This window comes from Strix uralensis, chromosome Z, assembly GCF_047716275.1.
Source record: "Strix uralensis isolate ZFMK-TIS-50842 chromosome Z, bStrUra1, whole genome shotgun sequence".
NCBI classification, from domain to species: domain Eukaryota; kingdom Metazoa; phylum Chordata; class Aves; order Strigiformes; family Strigidae; genus Strix; species Strix uralensis.
The window spans coordinates 29,998,954-30,024,284 of record NC_134012.1 but is presented as its reverse complement, the minus strand read 5'-3'; the positions used below and the strand labels follow the sequence as shown (position 1 = coordinate 30,024,284).

General features: G+C 38.0%; 1 protein-coding gene across 1 annotated transcript in view; it reads left to right on the top strand.

Annotated features, from left to right (window-relative positions):
• The window catches only part of GLIS3 (GLIS family zinc finger 3), a 180,119-nt gene that overhangs the window by 133,749 nt on the left and 21,039 nt on the right, over positions 1–25,331 (top strand). Inside the window, exons 8-9 of the mRNA XM_074855790.1 lie at positions 17,594–17,735; positions 23,889–23,919. Coding sequence (XP_074711891.1) covers positions 17,594–17,735; positions 23,889–23,919 — 173 coding nt within the window. The remainder of the gene's footprint in view (positions 1–17,593; positions 17,736–23,888; positions 23,920–25,331) is intronic.

Below are 25,331 nucleotides of genomic sequence, written 5' to 3'. Positions count from 1 at the left end.
TCATTTTCACCTTAATAAGCAGTACCTTGACTCCCTTGCTCCTGTGCATGCTGCCCACAGGCAGGGCTGCCAAAGGAGGTCTGTAAGCCCTGTCCTGCCTGTCCCAGGAGAGCTACTCAGCCACTGAGACACTGTCTTTTACAAGCATATAAAGTAAATCCCAGTCAAGATGTTGCATTCTGAGAAATTTTTGTGTGATGCCTCAACTAGAACTGGCATAATGGACCTGAATACAGGTATTAAACTGCACTGTAACATTACTGTCATTGGAAGTGAAATAATATGTTATCTCCTTTCTCTCATTTTGTCAGATTGAAATACTATGTGGGATTTTCCTTCCTGCATTTCGTTCACTGTTTGATTTTGCTCATTTTCCATTCCTTCTTCGTGCCAAACAGTTTAAACCTGGCCTCTTTTACTACTCACTTGACTCTGTATGGGCCCATTCTAGACTTAAAATTGCTTATATTTACATCCCTGTTTAATAAGAGTTTATTTGTTCTCATTGGTCACCTGAGATATGTTGATATTTGGAAGGGGAAATAAGCCAAACCTCCACAAAAAGAAAAGAAAAATTGTGGCATTTATCAAGCCGGATACTTAAAGCATGGATGAAGTTTGAAATGTATAATGTTTACAGGTTACAGCATAGTTACTGGACTTTTGAGAACTTGTAATTGCTAACCAACATCATGCTTTGGTATTTGAAATATTTTCTCTGAGTAATAATAATAAAAAGTAAGAAATAATAAACCTTTTAATGCAGAATTAAGGTTATTTATGGCTTTAATTAAAAGTGTAAATTGGCTTAATGTCAAAAAAGTCTTTGCAAAAATGTGAATTCATCAAAAATAACCATAAAAATTCCAAGGTGGTAAGGGCACAGTGGAGTAATACTTCCAGCCCTAGGAATCTATTCTGTTGAAAAGAATGAAACCCTTTGCTGTCACACCCTGTTAGTCATGGATTCATTTATTATATCTTGCCTGACTGCTTTTAATCCTCCTTTTAATCTCCCCCTACACACCAAGTGACATTATTGTGGTGTCTTAAGTTGCTGTTTCTCCAAGACTGTACCTGGAAATGTGTCTTTGATGTTGCATAGACTTAAAATAGCAGGATGAAGTATATTCATAACAGTGGAATCAGCTACTTGCTGTGCTAAACATTACTTTGAGTCTTCAGCCCAGATTTTCTAGATCTGTCTTCAAAGCTTTGACCCCCTTCCTTGGCCCTCTAAAATGGGGCCAGATTATGCAGTGTGATATAGATAAATTTCCATCTCTGAGTTATTTTAAGCAACCTTTGTTGATATATGTTTATGGCTTACCATGTAAGGCAAAAATGCCTTCTCTACAAATCTTGTAAGGCAGACACTGTTCCCCTTCTCCTCCCAAACCCCAGCCTCTGGCCATCCATCAAATACATTTAACTGGGAATGTCTCCAGGTAATGTGATGAAATACTATAGACCAAGAAGATCCCGGCACAAATGCATTTAATGCAAGCAATTTAGTGGATAGTAAAATAAACTTTCATTTACTTCTCAAGTGAAAGCAGAAGAGTAGAATGCCATGCCTGCTTTAATCATCTTTGTGTAACTTCTAAAATTCTTCATAAACATGAGGGCAAATGTACACAAATACCATGTAAACACCTGGGAACAGATGCTGAAAATGTCTAGCAAAGCATTTTAGTTATAATCTATACATCATAATATTCAGACTATGCTTTTAAAATATTTTGCTGGAATAAAAAGCAGTGCTTGCTATCTTATTTTAAAAAGTAAAAGTTGCTGACTGTGCCTGAATTTCATCTTCCCTTGGGGAGGATTGACGGAGCTCCTTCTAAGCAGGGAAGTATGTGATAGAAAACTAGACAGCACCCAAAATGAGAGCATAAAGTTGTGCTGAGAGGAATGCTAATGCACAACATGCCCCTGGACTACAGTTCCTTTTAAACCTGTCCTCTTCTTAGTCATATCCTACTTTCAACTTTGAAAGGACAACAAACTTAAAAAATTTCATAAATTTAGCAGTTACCATGTGGTGCTTATTACCACAACATATGATGGAAGCTAAGAGCCGTGTGGGATTCAAAGGGAACTGCATATTTCTGTGGGTAATGAGACAGCATTAAAAAATAAACATGAGATTTACAAGGGATATTGGTGTTTCAAGATCATGCTTCAGGATAGAAGTCAGCATCAAGCTAAACAGATTAAGGAAAAGTGTGGTTATTCTGTACTGCTTATTTGCAGTTTCTCACTCTTTCTTCTGAAATGCCGGCTACTAGTGGACACAGTGTATATAATTCCAGGCAGTCTGGATGGATCTTGGGCCTGATCTCGAAGAAGCAACTGCTTCTAAATTGATACTTTAAAATAACATTCAGGCTGCCTAGCCTTAATTTATGTACTCTCCCTGCTTTTTTCCTTCTCTCATTCCATTTTGTAACTCTTTTCTTTTTCAATTTCCTTTCTTATTCTATCTTCCACCTTTGTAACTTTGTGTCTTCAAAATATGCAACCCAAACAACATCTGTATGCAGCTGAGGTGCATATGCCATGGTAAGACAAGTCCTAGGACTTTCTTCTACCCCAGATACTCATATATTCTCTCATCTTTTGCCCTGTTTCTTTCCTTCATGCTTTCATAAGCTGAGTTCAACTAAATTGTCAATTTAGAAAGCATATTGTACATACAGGCAAATGCCACTTAAACATTTGACATGCTGCGTGTTTGCTAATCTTTATCTGGCTTGGACCTCATGAACCTCATTTAGGTTCTCATGAACAATTTACCTTTTCTTTTCACCTCATGTCAATAATTACCTAACAACTGTTCAGCTTTTTCAGTCTCCCATGAATTTTCAAGGCAGACAAGGACCAGAAAGAGAAATGAGTGGGTTTTTTTCCTTCTGAGAAACTCTAAAAAGGAGAGAAACCAGTTTTTACCTGTCACTTCCTGAACTAGGAGCTTTTATATGAAGAGGGGCTATAACAGCCTAAACTGATTGTTTCCCAGAATCAGTGGTGAACATGCAGGATTTTTGAAAGGAAAGGGTAAGGAAGAAAAATTCATGGGTTGAAATTGCTATTTCATTTCTTCTTCCAAACACACAGTCAGAAAAATATAGTTACTTAGCTTGCTTTGTGGAAGTGCAGAGAATCAGAAGAAAAGGTTAGGAAAACAGAAGGATGAGTGAGACAGGTATTTACTTCTAACCTTCATATTATTTATTCTTCTTACATAACACTAACACTAATTTCTGACTTCCTAATATCTGAAGACCATTTATGCATTGATACTTTTTGTTCTGAGTATAGACTGGCTCTAAAAATTGCCAGCCTGTAGTACTAGGTGCAACTGTTAATGGTAGAAATATTGTCTATGTGAAGTCAGGATGAATCATCATGACTGTTAGATCCTATAGTTCTAACTTGTAGAACGGCTTTAATAAGGAAGGCTACAGTTGAGAGCTTTGGTATCTTCAATAGGACTGCATAATTTTGTTCCTGGAGTCATCCTGTGGAGTCTCTGACTAGTCAAAAAATAGGGCACTATTTGACAAAAGTGAGCTTATTTTCAATTCATTATTCTTTGTGTTTTCACTAAACAGCAAATTTCTTTCATATGTGAACTGATACTGTATTTGAAAATAGGAATTCATAGCTCTTTTAGTTTGTAAGTCTTTTTATTTAAGTTAGTGAAAATTAAATTATGCAATATATCGTTAACAAAATCCAGATCCTGCACTATTATATATCTAGTGATTTGAAACCAGTATAGAAGGTGAATACTACCATTAAGCTGTTCATTAAGACCTATTTGTTGTCCGAGCTAGCACTCGGACTGTCTTGTGTAAGTATAAGAAGATTATCTTCTTCATACAAGTATACCCTGAAAAATTTGCTATTTCTGGAGGAGTCTTGCTGAAGAAGTCTGTGTCTGCAAATCTAAAGAAAATATTTAATTCACTTTTAAGTTTCACAGTACAGGTCCCACTGTGAATGGAATGCACCTCCACTGGCTTTGTATAGATCTTGTCATGAACATCTGCAGTGTTTTTAAAAGGTTTTCTCTTTTTAAAAAGTGCATCTGCAAACAGATAAGAGATAATTTTAAAAAAAGGACAAAAGATTGCTTTGATTTCATACAGCTGTTTGGCAAGGACAAGATCAGTTTGGTAACATCTACCTTATAATCTGAACAATGCAGCGGCTCTGCTTTTAGATACAGTTTTAATTTTATCTGTAATTATACCAGTGAACAACTGTTGTCATGTATAATAGTTCTTTAAGCCAGTGTGTTCTGCCAAAAAAAAAAAAAAGATTTAAAAGATTGTTTCCATTTAATTAAAGTGTAATAGATAAGGATGCAACTGATTAGCTCCATCTTTGTGGAAAAAAGAAAAAGATAACTTGAGCAGTTCAGATAAACAGGACCAGCAAAAGGGAATGTTAAAGTCCTAGTCTGGGCCTTGAACTGAAGGACAATTTATACCAAATCATATCATCTTTCAGCTGATTATTCTTGGATTCTTTGGCAGCTTTAACAGTGCCCAGACCATGTCTTTCATCTTGCTGTGTAAATTAGTTATGGATCAGATACGTTATACAGACAGGCCTGGAGATATTGCATGCTTACCCGACAATTGCCTCTGAAAGCTGTGTGTCTCTTGGAAACCTGCGTCATCTTAGCTCATTCAAATGGGTCTTGAGGAAACCATACATGGATTCAGCTGACCACAGAGCTTAACACCTCAGCAGATGCATAACATAGTGATACTCCTAGGTCTCTACTGGATTTTTCAATACTGTGCAGACAAGCATAGATCAGCTAAAGCATGTAATGCTTAGTCTTAACTATATTTTGCTCCTTATTTATTTATTTTATTTGTACATAGTCCTAGTCTAACACTGCAGATGTGCTTGTGTCTATTTTTCTGGCTTTTTCCGTGACAGAGTTTTTGTACTGTCTCTGCCAGAAGGCAAATATCACGGAGGCATAGCTTTGGGAAAGGTGGTCCAAAGGACATTTCTGAAAGCTATATACACTTGGTGGAGGTTTTTTTGAATTGTAGTTTATATGGTACACCTACCAAATCACTAAGGAATGAAGTGGCTGGTGAGACCTCAGGACATAAGGGATGTGTGCACAGACTTCCAGATTGTTTAATTTCTGCCTAATAATCTTCCTTTTTGACACAGATTAGTCAATTGTAAAATGATGGCTGAACAGTGGCTGTTGGGGAGTTGTTAAAACATTCTCCCCGTGAAGAGGGACTCTTCCAAGATTTGTTCCTGTGATATCTGGTTGGAAGGAGATGTTTTCAGGTGTTATTGTGCTGAGGAGGAATAAAGAACTGGCAATCAGAGTCTCTCTAATCCTGCTGCTATTTGTGCATTATTTCTTGTAGGTTGCACTTACTGTTTTTCAAAAAACAATCAGCTAGCAATGGCTGGAAGTTTTCAGAGTACTTTTCCTGATTACAATAAAGAAAAAAGGTGCCACACTGCACTGCTGAGATGAAGCAGGCTGTATGACACCTCAGCCATATCCATTCCTCCTTCAGACTGAGTAGAAGCTAATAGAGCAGAGCAGTCTACACTAGGTGTGGAACATGTTGGAAATAATGAAATAAGTATATGTATTACCTAACCAAACCAATTCCTGGAACTGCCTTGCAGAGCAACCTCTGCTGACCTTGACCAGGATTCCCATCTGAAGTGAGGGGGCTTTACAGAAGCCATGTTGCACAACTAGTAATGATCCTGCAGATACTGCTTTTCTGCCACTGTGCAACCCTCATATGAGCAAAAGGGGATTTAAAATCTCCAGCTTCAGATGCAGATCTCAGTAACTGAATTCTTCCGAAGCCTCATGATTTTATATCCCTTTTCTAACAGTTCACCTGTTCTTAGAGTCCTGTTATGTATAATATATATATAAATCTGTCCATCTTACAATGAAAACATTAAGAGAAAAGGAAAAAAACCCAAGTGCTTAAAGACGTGACATTCCCCTGTTGAACAGTATTTCTCTGGAAATAAGATATATGAGTGTTTTGATTACAGGTTAACATGGAGTTTTCTATACAGTTTTGAGAGTTTGTCTACCTTTGTATTTTGAGGCTTATGTCAGCAAATACATTATTCCTTCAGCAAAATAATACAGAGCTTTTAGGGCTGCGCACTTCTTGATCATTCTTTGTTTACATTGTTCTACAGTAGAAGCAGTCTTTTTTATTATGACCACACATTGATTTTACTGCACAATTGATGAAGCTACCAGTTTGTTTAAAGATTTTGAAATAAACAAAATTTTACACCAGGATTTAGTTTTAGTGGAGAATATGAATAGAAAACTATGTCTGGTGATTTTCTTTAGCTAGTATCTTTAGTTTGTTTCATTTCACAACACTTATTTCCAGTTTTTCTTTTCATTTCCTTTCATTTCTCAGTATGTGAACTAGGCTTTTTTTGTGAATCAAGAAACACAATGCTTAATGTGTTTCTTACAGGAAATAAATTCACTTCTTTTTTAGTCTTACTCAGAATGTTTAATTGATGAGGAAAGAGGGAGCCAAGGAGGGTTAGGGCATTACATCATTGGTATTTCAGCAGGTTATTCGGGCACTAAGCTAGTTACCAATGACATTGTCCATTATGTGACTATATTAATCTGGAGAAACTGCTCTGTTTGTGAACACCTGCCTCATGGGGAGCAAACAGCCAGATCCTACAGTATGAGCCCAGTTTGCTTCTGCGTCTTTCAGGTTTCACTTGCCCTTATTCAAACTCTTAGTTCAGATTTGACTGTTAAAACTGCAAAAGGGGGTGAATAGATTGGAAGGGAAGCAAATCTATTTTCTTTCTTTGAGAGTAGTTGAACATAAGGATATTTTCCCTCATTTGTTCTCAATGGAGTCCATTTAAGAGATGTCACTAATGCAAAAAGAAGTGCATTCAGGGGCTAAGGGTCAGTGAGCAGTGCCCATGGCAACTAAGAAACTATTCTGCAGAAAAAATGCAGTAAAGAGTAAGTGTTTTAATCCCCAACCTTAATCCCTTTACTTCCTGTTTTCAAAATGAAATATAAATCAGGCACCATGGCGTGCAGCAATTTTTCCTGAAAGGAATGTTGGCAAAAAGGGATTAGGAATAGGCAGCAGTGTTTAAGGAATTTAATCATACAATTTGTTGGAAAACTTTTGAGACTACGAATGACCAGTTCTTTTGAGTGTGGTCAGTGAGAAACAGGAAAACAGACCCTGAAAGCATTGGAGGACTGGCTGTGACTGACTGCCCCCCCATCTGCTGCAGCAGCAGCGATGTGCACTGTGGTGGGATGCATGAGGCATGCCTCGCAAGGAAGCTCTGTCATGGGGGGATATATTTTGCCAGCGGTTCATATAGAGCTCTGCTCTCCAGGGAGGAAGAAACATCAAAATCCCCACTATGGTTTTCATGGTGCTCAAGCAGTGGCAGTTGTTATAACCAGGAGATGGTTGGTTCACTCTGATGTTAACATTTGCTACTTCACATCATGATTCCTCCTTGCACTTGGTTTCTGCACTGAACTTGTTCTCCTGTGTGCTTCAGCAGTGTGGTGTGTTGAAAAGTGCACCAGAAGGAATACATGCTGCCACCATTGTTACGTTTAGACACATGCCAAAATATATCCAAATTGTCTCAAAACTCTGTAAACAACTGTCAGTGCATGCCCATAGCATTTTGTATTCTTCAGGTTCACTTTTAGTAGCAAATATCCTTCTCTCCATTTGTGTGTCTTCACTTCCCTGCCACAGCATATGCATGAAAGTGAGCTTGAGAGAGCAGGAACTCTTCTTTCTTTAGGGGCCTGGCTGACAGAGTCCCCTGGGAGGCAGTCCTGAAGGGCAAAGGAGTCCAGGAAGGCCAGACATTCTTCAAGAATGTAATCTTAGAGCTGCAGGAGGGGGCTATCCCCATGTTCTGAAAGACAAGCCAGCAGGAGAGAAGACTGGCCTGGCTAAGCAGAAAGCTTTGGCTGGAGCTCAGAAAAAAAAAAAAAAAAAAAAAGAATTTATTTGGAAGAAGGGGCAGGCAGCTCAGGATGACTACAAGGATGTCATGAGATTATGCAGGGAGAAAATCAGTAGGGCCAAACCCAAATAGCACTTAATTTGGCTGCTGCAGTAAAAGACAATAAAAAGTTTCTATAAATACATTAGCAACAAAAGGAGGGTTAAGGACAATCTCCATCCTTTATTGGATGTGGGAGAAAACATAGTGACAAAGGATGAGGAAAAGGCTGATGTACTTAATGCCTTCTTTGCTTCAGTCTTTAACAGTGAGACCAGTTGTTTTCAGGGTACCCAGGCCCTGAGCTGGAAGTCAGAGACAAGGAGCAGAATGAAGACCCCATAATCCAAGGGAAAATGGTTAGGAACCTGCTACATCACTTATACACACACAAGTCTATGGGGCTGGATGAGATCCACCCAAGGGTACAGAGGGAGCTAGCAGAATTGCTCACCAAGCCACTTTCCATCATTTATCAGCAGTGTTGGCTAAGCAGGGAGGTCCCAGTTGGCTGGAAGTTAGCAAATGTGATGCCCATCTACAAGAATGACCAGAAGAAGGATCCAGAGAACTACAGGTCTGTCAGTCTGACCTTGGTGTCAGGGAAGCTGATGGAGCAGATCATATTGATGCCATCACACAGCACATACAGGACAAGCAGGTGGTCAGGCCCAGTCAGCATGGGTTTATGAAAAGCAGCTCCTTCTTGACTAACCTGATCTCCTCCTATGACAAAGAGACCCAATTAGTGGATGACAGAAAGGCTGTGGATGTTTACCTGGACTTTAGAAAAGCCTTTGACACTATTTTCCACAGCATTCTTCTGGAGAAACTGGCTGCTTATGGCCTGGATGGGTGTACTCTTTGCTATGTGAAAAACTGGCTGCATGGCCAGGCCCAAAGAGGTGCGATGAATGGAGTTAAATCCAACTGCACTCAGTCACAAGTGGTGTTCCCCAGGGCTCAGTACTGGGGCCAGTTCTGTTTAATGTCTTTATCAATGATCTGGATGAGGGGATCAAGTGCACCTCAGTAAATTTGAAGATGACACCAAGTTGGGTAGGACTGTTGATCTGCTTAAGGGTAGGAAGGGTCTACAGAGGGACCTGGACAGACTGGATCAATGGACCAAGGCCAGTTGTGTGAGGTTCAACAAGGCTGAGTGCCGGGTCCTGCACTTGGGTCACAACAACCCCACGCAACGCTACACGCTTCGGGAAGAGTGGCTGGAAAGCTGCCTGGTGGAAAAGGACCTGGGGGTGTTGGTCAACTGCCAGCTAAACAAGAGCTGGCAGTGTGCCCAGGTGGCCAAGAAGGCTAAGAGCATCCTGGTTTGTATCAAAAAGAGTGTGGCCAGCAGGACTAGGGAAGTGATTGTTCCACTGTACCTGGCACTGGTGAGGCTGCACCTTGAATACTGTCTTCATTTTTGGGCCCCTCACTGCAAATCAGACATTGAGGTGCTGGAGTGTGTCCAGAGAAAAACAACGAAGCTGGTGAAGGGTCTGGAGCACAAGTTCTATGAGGAGCGGCTGAGGGAACTGGGGTTGTTTAGCCTGGAGAAAAGGTGGCTGAGGGGAGACCTCATCGCCCTCTACAACTACCTGAAAGGAGGTTGTAGCAAGGTGGGTGGCAGTCTCTTCTCCCAAGTAACAAGTGATAGGATGGGAGGAAATGGCCTCAGGTTGCTCCAGGGGAGGTTTAGACAGAATATTAGGAAAAATTTCTTCACCAAAAGGGTTGTCAAGCATTGGAACAGGCTGCCTGGGAAAGAGTTTGTCACCATCGCTGGAGGTATTTAAAAAACGTATAGATGTGGCACTTAGGGACATGGTTTAGTGGTGGACTTGACAGTACTAAGTTTACAATTGGACCTGATGATCTTAAAGGTCTTTTCCAACCTAAATGATTCTTTGATTCTATAATTGTCATTACCCAGTTGTACTTCAGTCTGGGCTTTAAATGTGCTATCCTGTCCATGATGCTACTTAAACATCATTAGTATCTGAGCAAGCAAGACTGAAGCTGTGTAAAAGATGTTGAAGTTAATACCCCTGACATCAACCCAAGCACCCTTCAAGTCTTTAAGACTGTCCCTGTTCCAGGCTGGGGCTTTCTCTGCATCCACCATTGGCATGCAGATTTCACACTGCTGGGGACGGATATTGGCAACTGACCTGCATTGGCAAGTACTGATTTTGGGGTCCTCAGTACTACTCCTGAAGCAATGATATACTGGCTTCACTGGCAGTCCCTGTATAACGAGGACCTTCATCTGCCTGTTTGTTTCCTCCCCATGCTGCAGAGCTCTGACCCATGTGCTGATACAGTTGTTTGTGAGACTGCACTGTAAGCTGTATTAGGGCTTTCATAACTAAAAACCCAACCTGAAACAGAAATATAATAAATGGGAGGATGTAGGAACTCTGAAAGTTAGCAGTGCCAGTGCAGCCAGCACATCACAACACATCATTATCTAGCCAGGAAACACACTGAATTGGAAACTCACAGACAGTGGATGAAACTGTATGGGGATGTCCTAAGGAATCTTTGCTAGAGTAAAAATGATATGCCTGAAGGCTAGTAATTTGGATCTCTTACTAGTAAAGCTGCCAAAGTTTTTTCAGTTCTAGTCTTAGGCTCCAATCAAGGTATTAATTCTGAACAGATGAGTTTTTCCTTGTAGGAACTGGTACATGCATGAACTTAAATTCCAGTGGAGATTAATGCAAAATCAAATATTTAAAGTGAAGGCCAGTGTTATATAAAGGATACTGCAGTGTGGAAAAAGAATGTGAAATCTAAAAATCGTTGTTTCTGTATACTAACAATTGTTGATGTTATCTACAGATTGTCATAGCAATTTTTGGTAACCTGTGACAGGGAAAAAGTATGTCTGTAGTAAATGAAGGACCAGGTGGATGAGTACTTGTTTATTTTCCACATTTTTCCACTCAGGAAGTGAAAATTTGCCAAACAGATGTATTTTCATAAAGGGAAAGCAAATCATTCTGCAGTACAAGTGGTTTCTTTGTCAGGCTGCATTTACCTGGAAAAGCTGATGTTTAGCAATTTCATATTCTAGCTATATCTCCAAATCAGTCTGGCACAAAAGAGTGATTTTCTTCCTGCTTTTTGAATGGCACAGCTCAGCTCTTAGATTGCTGTTCACACAAAAAACAGCTACGAGCCTCTTAGAACCGCAAGAAAAAGAGGATGAAATAGGAAGGGTCATAGGTATAATGTAGGTAGCATTTTTTATAAGATAGTTGCATGTTTTCAGATTTGATAGAATCTGATATGGGACAGTGAGAGAGGTAATGTGTGTGTGTGTGCATGCACACACATGCATCCGTATGGTGCTTTCCAGCTCAATGACTAGAGTGAGAAAGAAACGAAAGCAAAATTTATGAAAATGTGGGCTTCTCCAAGACAGTGCATGTCACAAGGAGCATTCATAGGAGTCTTCTATGTTAAAACAGATTACTTCCAAATATGTAGAGCAAAATAATAATCAGTTTTCAACAGAACTATGACTGCAGAAGCTTTTTGTTCATTTCAGGAAATGGCCACTTACAATACATCTTACTCAAACCGTACCTCCATTTTTTAAAGTAAGATCTTCTGTTTGATTTTTTATTCAAAGTTTCCATTCAGATCTGTCCCAGCTGCAATTTTTTCCTCTTCAAATGGTACTCTTGGTGTTCTATATAATTTTAATGAGGCAATAACCTGAACTATTCCTCATATTAGATAATACAAATCAAAAGAAAACTCTCTGTTCTATGTATAATAAAGGTAGAATTGATTTCACTGTCATTAGTCTTAATGTAAGTGTTTTCCTCATGTAGTATAGCTTCAAAATCAGAATTTCTTCTTGACATGAAATTTGCCAGTTAACTGATTGTGTGTGTTCTAGGTCCTTTTGATTTTTAATGCAAGAGGCTGAAAAACATTTTGGGTATGTTTTTCTGATTTACACTAGGTCACAAAGATGGAACCCATTTTTGTATTTGAACTCAAAAGTTTGTGATAAAACACTGAGAGGAGCAAAAGTAACTGTTTCTTGTGTAGAACCTAACATCCCTACTGTGCAGATAGGCTAGCTAGTTTAACTTGATTTTTATTGTGTTTTCCTGGCTGAACATTTAATTGAAACAGAATGTAAGAGCAGATGAAAATAGCATGCACACATATCTGAAAGCTGTGGTAGATAATTAGCAGAATAATGAATGCTAAGGCTCTCTAGAAATCCTTCCCAGATGACTCACTGGAAACAAAGGTTATTGAGGAATCCCTTCTGTCTGCATTGCTTCTTTGTCCCAAGATGTCTGTAGCCTCCAGAGGCAAGAATTAGAACACTTAGCAAGCATAAACTTTTAGCAAGGGTAAACTTTTATTGTCTGTTGTCAGAAAGGTCTAGCACTGTGCAGGAAAGCGCTGGAGCTTGATGCTGATCTGCGTGAGTAAAGGGATGATCTAGCAAGCAAACCTATAATATGAGTAAACACTCACATAGCATGGCTTCATATTGAACTTGTAATTTTCTAGTGGTCATATATGTGTATTGTCAATGTCATAATGCTAACAAGACATAGTTTAACTGTACAAGCAAATATTAATTTCTGTCTACTCCTTAAGAAAAACTAGTACAATATGTAGCTCTATGTAGACAGGTCATGCTTCCCTCTCCCTGTGCCAACTTAATTTACGGACAGTAAAAATGATTCAAAGACTACTGTCTTACTCTCTTCTTGACAAATGGCACTTAGTAAACGTAATACACAGACTATGTGAATAACAGAAAGTCCTCCTTAGCTTTATAATGAAAACAAAACCACATTTATAAGGCTGCTACAGTTAGTGTAAAACAATTCCTCTCAATATAAATATAGCAGTATTTAGGGGTTTTTTGCAGGTTTTATACATGGCAGATACAGATCTAACCTGCATCAAAATAAATGGACTATAACCAATGTCTCCCTTACATATAGAAATACCCTGTTAGGTGTACAGCATACATACAGTCCATTAAGCCTGCTTTCATGAAAGCAAGATTTAAAATGCTGTAATTTGATGACATAACTGGCATGTTTGAATGACTGGATGAGTCTGGACTGTGCTGAAGAATTACTAGAGTTAATCTGAGTACATGCAGACAGGTGTTGAAGATACTGAGATCCTATTTTATGTGGTTTGGAAACAAACTGATATTGTTTGAGAAATCCTGAACTACTTCTCCTCTGACTAAGTGCATTCATAAACACACATTTCTTATGTTTTCCTTGATGGTGCATGATTTCTGTTGAACAGGAATAATGCTGAAGAAACTAGCCAGGTTGTACAAAAACATGCAGATCTCAGATAAAGCACACATTAGTCATGTAGAGAACTATAAAACAAATGATCTTTTCTTTTAAGGAGACATTTTCTCTGGAATTATGTCATGCATCAAATCAACAACAAGTCTCTGCTCTTGTACTCCAATATAATAAAATTGAAAATTGAAGAATGTAGCATCTTAGTCCCTTCTAATTACTTCTGCTTGTATCATTTAATCATGGGTAATTATTTAATCATATCTAAAATGTACAGGAGCAGAATTTCCATCCATTGTTCTGAAAGCTGATAAACATTAGTTGGTTGTTACAGAAGTAAAACAATTGTAAATCATGACTGACAGTGATTTGTTTTGTGTATTAGAAAAAAATGCCTCATTTTGATAATGGGAATGTCTCAGATTTCCAAATACAAAACTCCACATATCTACCATAGAACTGAGCTATTAAAATTGAAAATCTATTATTTAGAACAAATATTTCATACAGGGAAGTTATAAGTGAGCTGAGCAGTTGATTGTTAATTTGCACCTTGGTCAGGCATAAATTTGGGCTACATTACAGCACACAGAAAATGTCTGTGCTCAGCATGGCAAAATTGTCAGTTACTGATTTCATCATTCAGCAAGGTAACTTTCTAACCTTCTAGTTCTCAAAAACAGATTGGCAAGTTTTCAGTTCCAGTGTGATTGCACTGGTGCTCAGCTGAGTGATCATAGTGGAAGCAAGGTGATCATGGGGGAAGCAAGGTATTGCAGCCAGGATGCTGGGAGGTTTGTACTGGGATGTGATTTATACAGAAGTCAAAGAGATTCAACTGTCTTGTACAGCTAGTTGATAAGTCTACAGTCTAGGTTGGAAAAGAAATGTGTTTTCTTTAGAGCAAAGCAAGAAACAAACTGCAGCAGTTAGATCTGGTTAATTATTATTTCTCCTTTATAGCTTTTTTAACAAGATAAAATTTCATGGATGCAGTGAATTGTTATTTTATTTGCTTGTTTCATCTGTCTTTTCATTGTCTGTTCTGTGTTTCTTCACATACTAAAGAAAAATCATAACTCTGTTCTTGACAAAATGTAAAATATTGGTTTCAGTTGAAACTTTTTATTAAAAGTTTTCTGTAAAATATGCAAAAATATTTCACTGAGATAGAGTGGTTTTTTACCCTGCATGTCTTTACAGGAAAAACAATGCCTTGATCAGCCATATTTGAATGAGAGTATGTTTTTTGCAGTCTGTTTTTTTCCAAAAAGGCCACAGCTAATGCCAGCCCTGTTAATGGTACAGAGGAAAGATCTGGAAAAACATTGCATAGAGGATGAGCTTTAGATGACAGAGGGAGGAGGGCGCAGCAACCAAAGCTTGGTTACTGTCTCTCTCAAGAGAAAACAGTAGTGGTGGGGAAAGGAATTTTTCAGTTGTGTCTAGTTTGGGAAGCAACTGTGATTTAATGGGTAGTTCTGCTAAGGAAAGCTTACCCATTGCTGGTCCTGCTCTGCTAAGCAATAGAGTAAGTAAGAGGTCCTCTACCTCTTGCTCCCTACCTTTTCCAATGGTGCAACAGTAATTACTCTTAAAGAGCAACTTGCATACATACCCTGCAGTAAAGGAGAGTAAAGTTATTCCCAGCACCTATTATCTGGGGAGGTTTTATACAAGGCCTGAGGTCGTACTTTTAGTGGTAATTTGAATTAGCAGTGTGTGTCTGCAGTTGCACAAATCAGTGTAATACCCACCTCTTGTTCAGAACATTTCATTATATGTATGTTAAATACATATATTGTTACTCTAAAATTACATATTTTAATATACAAACATGTATGCAAGTGCGTATGTAAGTTTATAAAATCTGTGTTTCTAGCCCTTGTGGTTGTAAATATGAATCAATAATAACCAATGCATGGATTAAGAGCTATCTTTAGAAATCAGATCACAGCTGTCTCCCAGTGTTTGTTTCACTGGTTTTGGTTTTCTGTTGTTGATCCTGGGTTTTGTTTGTTTTTATAAACATGGACTATTGAGCAAGCCAGAAAATTCATGTCAGCACAGGTTGTCATGATAGATTTGTTCTCAGTATCAAAGGATTTTCAAATGCAAAACAAACCTCCTGGACAGTGCAAAATAGAAAAGTGGGTAAAATAGGCTGTTGCTGCTATTTAATACTTGTAACTAATATGTAAATACTTAGCTCTCATTGCCTTTTTCTGCTCACTGTTTCATCATATGAGTGCTATTTGATCATAGAAAATTAATTAGTTTCTTACAAAAAAATTGCACAAACAACTTTACACAGGCAACCTCTGTAAATTTGTATTCTGTGTGATAGAATCCTGATTTTTTTTATAGAAGTCAGATTTTTTTATCTTTATTTTCATATTAGATTCCATAAAAATTTAAGTTGCATAATGCTCATTGTGTAACTGATAAGAATTTGAATCTGGATATATCTGTCATTTCATTTCACATGCACTTAATTTCATGAAAAGGCAATATTATTAGTGATATCAGTAAAAACAGAATAATTAGTGAATAATAACAGAAAACTATACATGCTACACCAGAAGAAACATTTGTACTTATATCAGATTGTAAATACAGATAATAAATGAAAAACATTTGTCAGGGTATTTCTCCCTTTCTTTATCCCTTTCTCCCTTTTCTCCCTCTTTATGTTCCCTCCCTTCCTGTACAATTCTAGAATAATAAGTTCTAGAAATAAAAAAAAAAAAAAAAAGCTCACAAAGGTAGTCTACCTTCAGGCTTAATAATAACTGACTAAATTTTTAAGAGAACAAATAATCTATAGCATGCACAGTCTGTGCATAAGTATCATAGGCTGCATATTGTCTCTTATTACAGCCACCCTACGTCAGGCACTTATGATGTGTAAGATCAACTCTCCACTCTGTTGCAACAGTTTTATATTAATGCATATCATCAGAAGTCATCTGAATGATTATCAGCATATTGTGGCACACTAATGGGTCTTTCTAGTTGCATTCAGAATCATTCCCTCTTACCCTTTTTTCTTCATTTCTGACTATAGGATGCACAGAAATTTCCCTTGTTGTTCCCCTTCCTCCCCTTAGGAGTTTGTTAGAGGTGCTAGGTTATGGTCTAGTTACTGTTACCTGCTCACCTTCCATGGCACCAAACAGAGAGGAGAAGCCTCAACCACATCTGTGAGATTTGCTTCTTGGGACTCTGATGCATGAGTGCACGCAAACCCTACTACACTAGGTCAGGTCTGTCCATCGTGCTGCATGAACTATCTCTTCATCATAATGGGTGACAGGACGGGATATTTTTTGCATCACAGTCACTGCAGTGGCCCACGTGCATGTAAGCACAGACCTTCCTTTTTCATGCTTTTAAATGAACACACCAGACTGTGAGCCAAGATGGCTGTAAGGAACAGACACTTTTTTGTTATATATAACAGTAACATCAGGCAGGGGTTTGGGACAGGCATCAGTTCCAGCAGCCTGCAGCAGCATCCATCTACCAGAAAACTCAGGGTGCATTACAGCTAGGACAGCCTTGTGTCAGGGTGCTGCAGTAGGCTTTCTCCCATTTCCTTATTTTGGTTTGGGGATTTTTTTTATTGTGTTGTCACTTTAGCGATGTGGTCTTGAGAAAATTTGGTCCATATAAAGTTGTACCACTTCCATCCTGACCATCCTGAATGATACCATTCCTGACTGCTTGCTCCTAGTCCCTTGTTCCCACTGCTTTGAGCACTTTTGCTTTTCTGATCCTTCAGTGAGCCAGTTAAGGCCCCTAAACCAGCAGGAAAATGTCTGCTGATATAAGAGATATCGGACTTTTGGTAAATCTCCATTATCCATGAATCAGGACAGTCTGCTCTCTTTTGCAGTGTATGACAAGAGAACGTACATAAGTCTATCTGTCCAAGGTCCTATCTGTACAAGTAGCCCTTGTTCTGAGTACAGTCTTGTTAAGCATCTGGGAGAGTTTCCTTCTTCAGATTTGAAAAATGTGTGCTGTAATGAAAGGATATTAACCAGGATTTAAAAGAGAAGAATTCTGCTTGTGCTCCATTTCTTTCTCTAACCCCTCAACATTTCTTCATTATAACTTTCCAGTGTCTAAGGATTTTTGTGATTTATTTCCTTTTTTTTGTCCATGTTATAATAATTTCTCCTTTTTTATCTCTTCTGTTTCAGTTGCGATCAAGCTCGGAGATTGGCCAGGACATCCTGAATAACTGCCTTGTATTCCAGCCCCTCCAGGCAGCCCCGTCACCACATGATGCTGCAGATAATACCGTGGGACACTCCCCAGGGGCTGCTCATGATATTTACCCAGGTATAGAAAAAGACAGATAAACAGCCTGCTCACTTAAGATTATGGATGATTTTGCAGTGTAGGGTGTACTCTGAAATCCATATGTATCTGATGAGAAGGGTAGAATCTGCAAAGTAATATGAAAAGATAGGTTTTGAACAGATTTTTACACGTATTTTATCCATGAAAAGACCTACTGCAATGAAGAGCAGTTTTTATGTTCTGTAGGCATTTGATTTCTGCTAGTAATTCACTTCTACTATTCCTTGTAGACATTGTGAATTCACTGAGCTTCATTTAAAATCAAAGGAGTATTTTTCCTCTTCCTTATGCATGGATCACATATCAGTTTTCCAATAGATCTACATTAATGAACTTAAATGCTGCTTTATGAGCTCTCATACTATGACTATAAATATGCCAATAAACACATTTATGCTATGAATGTGATAATCCTGTTTTATTGTTTCAGTTAAGTATCTGAGATTTTCATATTAAAGTACTTAACTCCATCATACCTGGCTAAATGTACAATTGTTGTTCACATTTCAGCTAACTTTGAAACATTTGATAAGTTATTAGTGATAATATACCCCAAAGCTCAAGACAACAATGGGCAGGACATTAACATTTTTTAATGCAGTATTTTAGTAGTTGTAAAGACATCTGTTTTTAACTTTCAGGCAGAATGCATTACATCTTCTAGCAGTTCAACTTTTAATTGAGAACCAGATGTAGGAAGTGAAGGAGTTGGCTGAATGTTATGTGCAGTGCTGAAAATGACATTATATGAAGTGTCCACTTCAATAAGTAGTTTTACTTTACTGAGAGGCTTGTAAACCTATGAATTCTATGATATGTTTTTGTCAGGGCTGTTGTGAGCTACATACTAGTTGGTTATGATGTAGTTTTACATGACAAAAATGAGGAAACATAAAGCTGTGATGGATTGTATCCTAATTTATAAAATAGTTGGTATTACTTGTATGCTGTTAACTTTTAAATGCCTTAGTCTGAGTATAGACTGAGGATGGAATCTGTTATTTGAAAGCTAATGGATATTTTGGATTTTAAAGATCTGATTTTGGCCAAGAAACCTCTAGCGACACAATGTTGTTTACAGTTGTTTACTTTATATTTGAGAGGGAGTTGGATAGTGAAGAATGTTGAGATTAAAAAAAATATTTACTGGCATTACCCAGTGTAACGCACAAAAAACTGAGAGAGAATAAAAGACTCAGCTTTTCCTTTTCCCTTCAAGTCCTTAGATAGGATGGAAGCTAGGTGGGGACAGTGTGTCAGATGAGCTGAGACCAGGTTTTCAGAAATTGAGGACATTCTCACAGGAGATTGCCACTGGAATATGTTGAGCACTCAGTTCTTTTACTATCTAGCTTCCAGACTATGATTAAGCATCAGACTCCCACTGATCGGTCAATCCAAACCTAGGCTGACAGCAGCTTGAACAAACTGCTGACCTAAGACTGTTAAAGTACAGAACCTGCAAACGCAGATATATTTAAATGAAATACAACAATAATATTTTTAAGTATCTGTTACTTATCAATGTTTTTTTCTTATCTTGTGGCCTTTGTGACTTTATAAAAGAAATCTGAACTATTATCTTAGTAATATAGTGAGGTAACATGACAGATCCTTTGCTTAAAACTAACACAAAATTACATTTACAGGCCTAAAGTTAAGTAAACATACATACTCTTCTAGGGCTAAGCATAGTGATATTTTGTAAAACAGAAATTCAAAGTCTGTTTCTATGGAAGTGTGAAATTTCTCATAGCATCTAGGTTTTAATTTTTATATATACATAGGCTTTTAGGTTTATTCAGTTCGCAGAATGAAGATGTGAGCAATTCATTCATGATAACAATATATGAATGATGTTTTTTTCTACTATGAAATCACATCAACTTACTTTGTATAGTACAATGTAGAATCCCTGAGGCTGAAAGAATCATAAATAATGCAACACAAAAAAAATTTTTTTTACTGTGCTGTTTGGTTAAAACTTGACCATTTCATGTTTAAGAATAAACTAGAATGTGTCATTCATTTATAAATAGGTACTGAATATCACACTCTGCTCTGCTCCAGAGCAAGCAAACGATATTACTAAAGATTGTCAAGTGCATGATTTTTTTTGCAAGTTGGAAATTAAAAATTTCATCAGGAAAGTTACAGAAGGTGTTGTAATTCTAAGTGTATTTTAAATAATGTCTTATGCGGTACTGTGAAACTTTGACCTAACTACTTTTATGCCTATGACTTCAGATGTGCTTTACTTAAGTAACACTTCCTTGTGTGGGTTGTTGGGCTTTTTTCCAATGAAATAGTAGAACTAGGTGCTCTACACACATAAAAAGAAAGAATTCATTCCCAAAGGAGTGTATATCTAAGATAATGTTAGGGCAGTAGGTAGATATTAGAGGGAGATAAAGGATAGGGGACTCATACAGGAAGAATGAAAGAATGTTATTAAAGCATTTGTCCCAGTGAGTGAGTTCCCTAACCATTAGGCACCATGGGCAGTGTGGGAGATGTCTGAAGAAAAAGCCTTGGGAAGTAGTTACAGCTCATTGCTGGAAGAAAAAAAGAATGAGAAGCAAGAAGTGAGATATGAATGACCATTGCACTGAAAAATTGAATTGTGTTTGATGGACGCAAAATGGAATGGATGCAAAAGAGGAGGTTATGTAGGGTAGCCAACAATTAAGAGGATCTCTGTTGTCACCTTTCTGAATGAATTTAAATATGGCATACATATCCAGAACTCCTACTAAAATGTGATGCATTACCAGGTAGGACCGTACACACATTACAGGGGGCTGAAAAGTGTTAATATTATTATCACCAGTTTTATTTCTGGGTTTATAATTTCCATTTTGAGACAGCTTAATGGTTCTCCAAAAACTGATGTAATGGTTGGGTTCACACTGATGAAGAAAAGAACATTTACTGATAGATTGGTACAAACATTGTAAACAGCAAGGCAACTACACCATTTATTCATAATGAGACAGAACTTCAGAAACTGCAATCCACTGAAAGGGAAGAATCTGTCTTGAAAGGCTGGGATGTAATGTAAAGATGCCATGGCAGGAACAACTTTAAACCTCAATTCAGACCTCACTGTATTGCTTCAGAGCTTGATTATTTCTTAATCTCAGAAACTACAGGACATTCCAGGATGTCTATCTTTCTCAACTCATAATCAGTCCAGCTGCCCATCATTGCAAGTACCCAGCAACAAGACCAGAAAATGTTTATCATGTCCAGCCCAGAGAAGAGATCAAAGAATGTTCAAAAATTAGAACCACGCACCTTTTCTTATTTATATTATAGGCTGCTTTGAAAATATCTTAGGTAGCAATTGGGATACTTTTAGCAAGCACCATTTTATCATTTTTATCAGAGACCTATAATTACCTATAAACTAACCCTGATGTTTTTATTCTGACTTAGCTGGTAATTCTTCAATAACTTTCTTAATTTTCTTCTCCTATATTCTGAGCTGTGGAGTAAAGGAAAAGATTCTTAGTAAATGGTGTGGTATCTTAGGACAATTTTTACATGTGGAAGATCTTTACCACAAAAGATTTTATGTTCTAAGCCTTTATGTTTCTAAATATTTGAGGTAAGATATCTCAAAAGACAGAGATTGATTGAACAGGTGCTCAAATAACGTCTGGATTACTGTACAAAGTGCTTTCCTAGACTTGTTTTCTTCTTCTATCCAATTATCTTGAGTGTGTGGACTTTGCAAACTCTCCAGCTTTCTAGGTGCCTCCAGTACTTGGATGCCTCCAGTATCTCTGATCTGCCTGCAGAACATCTGAAGAAAGATACAGAGACCATCAGTGCAGATGGTGCATGTGACAGATCCACTTTGGAGACAGGCATATTATCTTCATAATGTGATTTTGACTTCTTCTCTACTTCTTAATGTGTGATGACTTCTCAAGTTCCATGCACACTGGAGTCTTCAGATTTACAGATGAGCTGGGCAGGATTAAGGCAACACAGGCAGCATGTTTTACATTTTCTGGGCTTATCACTTACAGTTCAACACAGCACATGCCCACATATTCCTGGCCACGAAATCCTGTAAGGAAGTATGGGCTCCCTAGGGGAGGTGAGAGGGGAGAATATATGAAGGTGATGCTCCCAAGTGCAAAAAACATTTCAGATTTTTTCTTCGTGCAGTATTAAATCACTTGTTCCCAAGGAACCCATAAATATTCCTTATAGAAATAGAAGGTTAAATACAATAATTGAAAAACCCCCACTCTTGCAAATATATGTATGTAATTTTAATTGACTGAGCTACAAAATGAAACCTTCACACAATGTTATTCTATATGGAAAGAATTCTCAGCCTTATCCAATTTCATGCTGGCAGTGGTAAGAGAAGAGGTATTTTGGGGGCAGAGACAGATTGACAGAGTGCTGATTTGACAGTAATAAATCCAAGATAGTAAATTATACCATCGCTGGTAATTTGCAAAGTGGAGGGTGATTATTCTGCATTTTAAAAATGTTCAAAGAAACTACAGGTTTATGGCGAGAATTTTTTTTTTTTTAGGCTTTGGATTCTATAAGTTTTTAAATGCTACTTTCCTGTCTTTTTTTAAAAAGGAACCTTCTTCAGAATCAGATTTTTCTCTTCCAGCCACATAATTTGTTCCTATGTGTTATAAGAATACATGTGAATTTAGCTTCTCATAGAGAAGCCTTTGCAGAGGTATTTTCTTGGAAAATTATGTGTTGATAAATTATATCTGAATCTTTTAAAAATTACTTTGTGTTAGTTTATCTTGTATTGTTAGAGAGAAAAGTCTCATTATAGGAAGCCTTTTTGTTAAGTAATATACTTAATTCTGCATCTTTCTGTGTGGACCTACATGGTGGTGGTATATTGGAGTCAGTGAGCATGCTGGTTGCCGTGAACATTTGTTCAGTTTCATACCATTCAAGTCAGGTGTTTAATGGGATCAGACACTGAAAAGACATTCCTTTCTGTAGATATTTCCTGACAGCACTTTGAGCAAGCAACTCACATTTAACAGCCAAACCACTAGAAAAGCTTGCCACACACACAGCTCCCAAGAAAAAGTGGTCAAGTTATCTAGCTAGCAGTTTCTTAAATAGTGTCCACAGTTTTATGTCAGTCTCTTAAGACTAGGTCTACTAGGGAAATGACCTGTCACTGATAAAATTTGTTGACTGTCATAACTCTGTAGACTGCCAGTGGCTGACAATGTTTCTCTTCAACTGGTATTTGCAAGATTCAGGTAGTAGCTTGGACCAATGTCATGTCTATACTAGGAAGTTTTAGAAGTACCATTTCTAATAAGAAGCAGCTGCCAGTACTGTGATTTCACTTCGCTGGGTGCCCACGGAGGTGCTTTTGTCAGCACAGTACCTCTATGCACTAACAAAAGATGTGTTGCGCTGCCTGCAGTTGTTATATGGTTTCCCACGGTATCATCTGTGGTGCTGCTCTTAGAGACTTCTTAACAAGGCACTGTGTGAGCCCAGGTACGCTATTCTGTCATGCTGTGATCATTTAACATACCCTGAGTACAGTAATATGTTTTTGAAGCTAATATGTATGCTTTTTCTTCCTTAAATATCCTACCTGCCCCTCTAGTCCCTGCCATAGTTAGCTCTTACTTTATGCTGTGTACTGTCTCTTCATCAGAAACAGAAAAAAAAGTACAGAAATTGTTGGAAAACCTAGCAAAAAGGTACTACAGTAGCAAATACTGCTACAGTGGTGAATATTGCATTGAGCTTTAGGCAGTTCAGAGAAAATACAAATGGTTGTGCATGCCTGGCTGCAGATAACCTTTTCCCAGGGACAGAGTCACCAGATCTGGGGGAACCTGTCCTACCACTGCAGCCTGGTCCAGCTAGAAAAGTGCAAGCACAACTTAGAAAATATGCTTGCCTGAAATCTTTATAATGATTGGGGCAGAGAACAGCTATGACAAGGAAGAATAACTCTCACTACCTTATGCTGGAAACCCAGTCATAGTCCAGCCTTTTTACTCCTGATCAACCACAGCTTTGAAGAAATTTGTTTTAAACTCTAAGATCACAGTACTGGGAAACGAAGTCATTGTATTTTCTTACACATTTTAATGTTTTTCTCAGGAAAAAATGCAAGTTACCCTATTTTTGCAAGGTTAAATAGTCTCTGTTTTTATTTAGATAATCAGTGTTTTCCTTTGCAACATACTGATTTGTTAAATATTCCCTCTGCTTATTCTGCCAGAATGTGCATTTGGTTGTTTTTCAGTATTTTCTTCTGCACTGCATGTAAGCATAAAGTAATAAATTCAAAAGGTCATTCCTTTGATTTCCCTTCTGCACTTCTCTCGATGCTACTCTGAGAGACAGGTGTGAGAGTGATTTTTGGGGTGCATTAGCAAAGTAAAAAAACAACAAATGCTACCTTCCCCTGTCTTAGGGGGGGTGTTCTTCCTCAGTGCTTTCTTAGTGAATTACTCTGCTTGTTTAAGGGATGTCTCATCTCCCTGTGGGATCTGCATCCTCTGTACCTCTCTTAAGGTTTGGGATGCCTTCTACTATCAGATGTCTGTTGTCACTTGGGTTGTGATTAGGAGGTTCAGGTCCATATAAGAATTAGCAAACAGTAGAGGCTAGTGTCAAGGGCAGCCACAAGATGTTTTGTTGGTTCGCCTGGCCATGTGGTAAGGCAGACTTCACTCCTTCAGCTTTGTCCACCAGTGTGGCTCATGCCAACTTTCCCTAAACTTTGACATTACCGCTGCAGCATCTATATTAGATGTTTTATTCACAAAGTGGTTTCCTATCTGTCATCTTGCACTGTCCATTATGTCCACCAGCTGAAAGATGTCCAGGACTGCTCTTTAATGAGGCTACAGCATAATTAAACTCCTGAGCCTTTTCTTAACTGTGCGTTAGCCTGGTGAATATCTACTGTGTCACGAAGGCTGGCTTGTGAGAATTAATAGAGGCCTTCCAGAAACAGGCTGAGGAATTGGGAGATGAGGTGAACTTTACAACCCTTTAATGTTGGGAAGCAACATTCAAAATTGTGACTTATAAAATCATTTTCTTGAAGGCAGATCTATGGTGGGGTTACTTCTAAAGTGGTGTTTGTTCTGCTAGGACTGCAGCATCCATGCAGGCATTTTAGCTTAGAAAGGTCTTTTACCAGTGATGATGCCCTTTGAGGAACTGGTTTAAATTCTAGCATTTTATCAATAAATTTGAATCATTAGCTCCAACATATTCACTAACATAATGTAAGTATTATAGGTAGAACTTCATTCTGTAAACTAGGCCTAAACAATACCTTTTTATAAAGGGACTGGAAGATAGGACAACCAAACAGTGAGAGATCATTTTCATGTTCTGGAGACCCTATCTAATTTATTCTCAGGGTTCATAAAATATTTAAGAGCATATATCTGGCTGCCATTCAGCATCGACATAACCTACCTGACACAGATGTCAGTAAAAATAATTGAGTAACTGGATTTTCAGAGAGATTTGGTAGTCAGTGTCTTACCTTCCTACTGCCTGATTCGAAGAACTTGTGAAAATGAG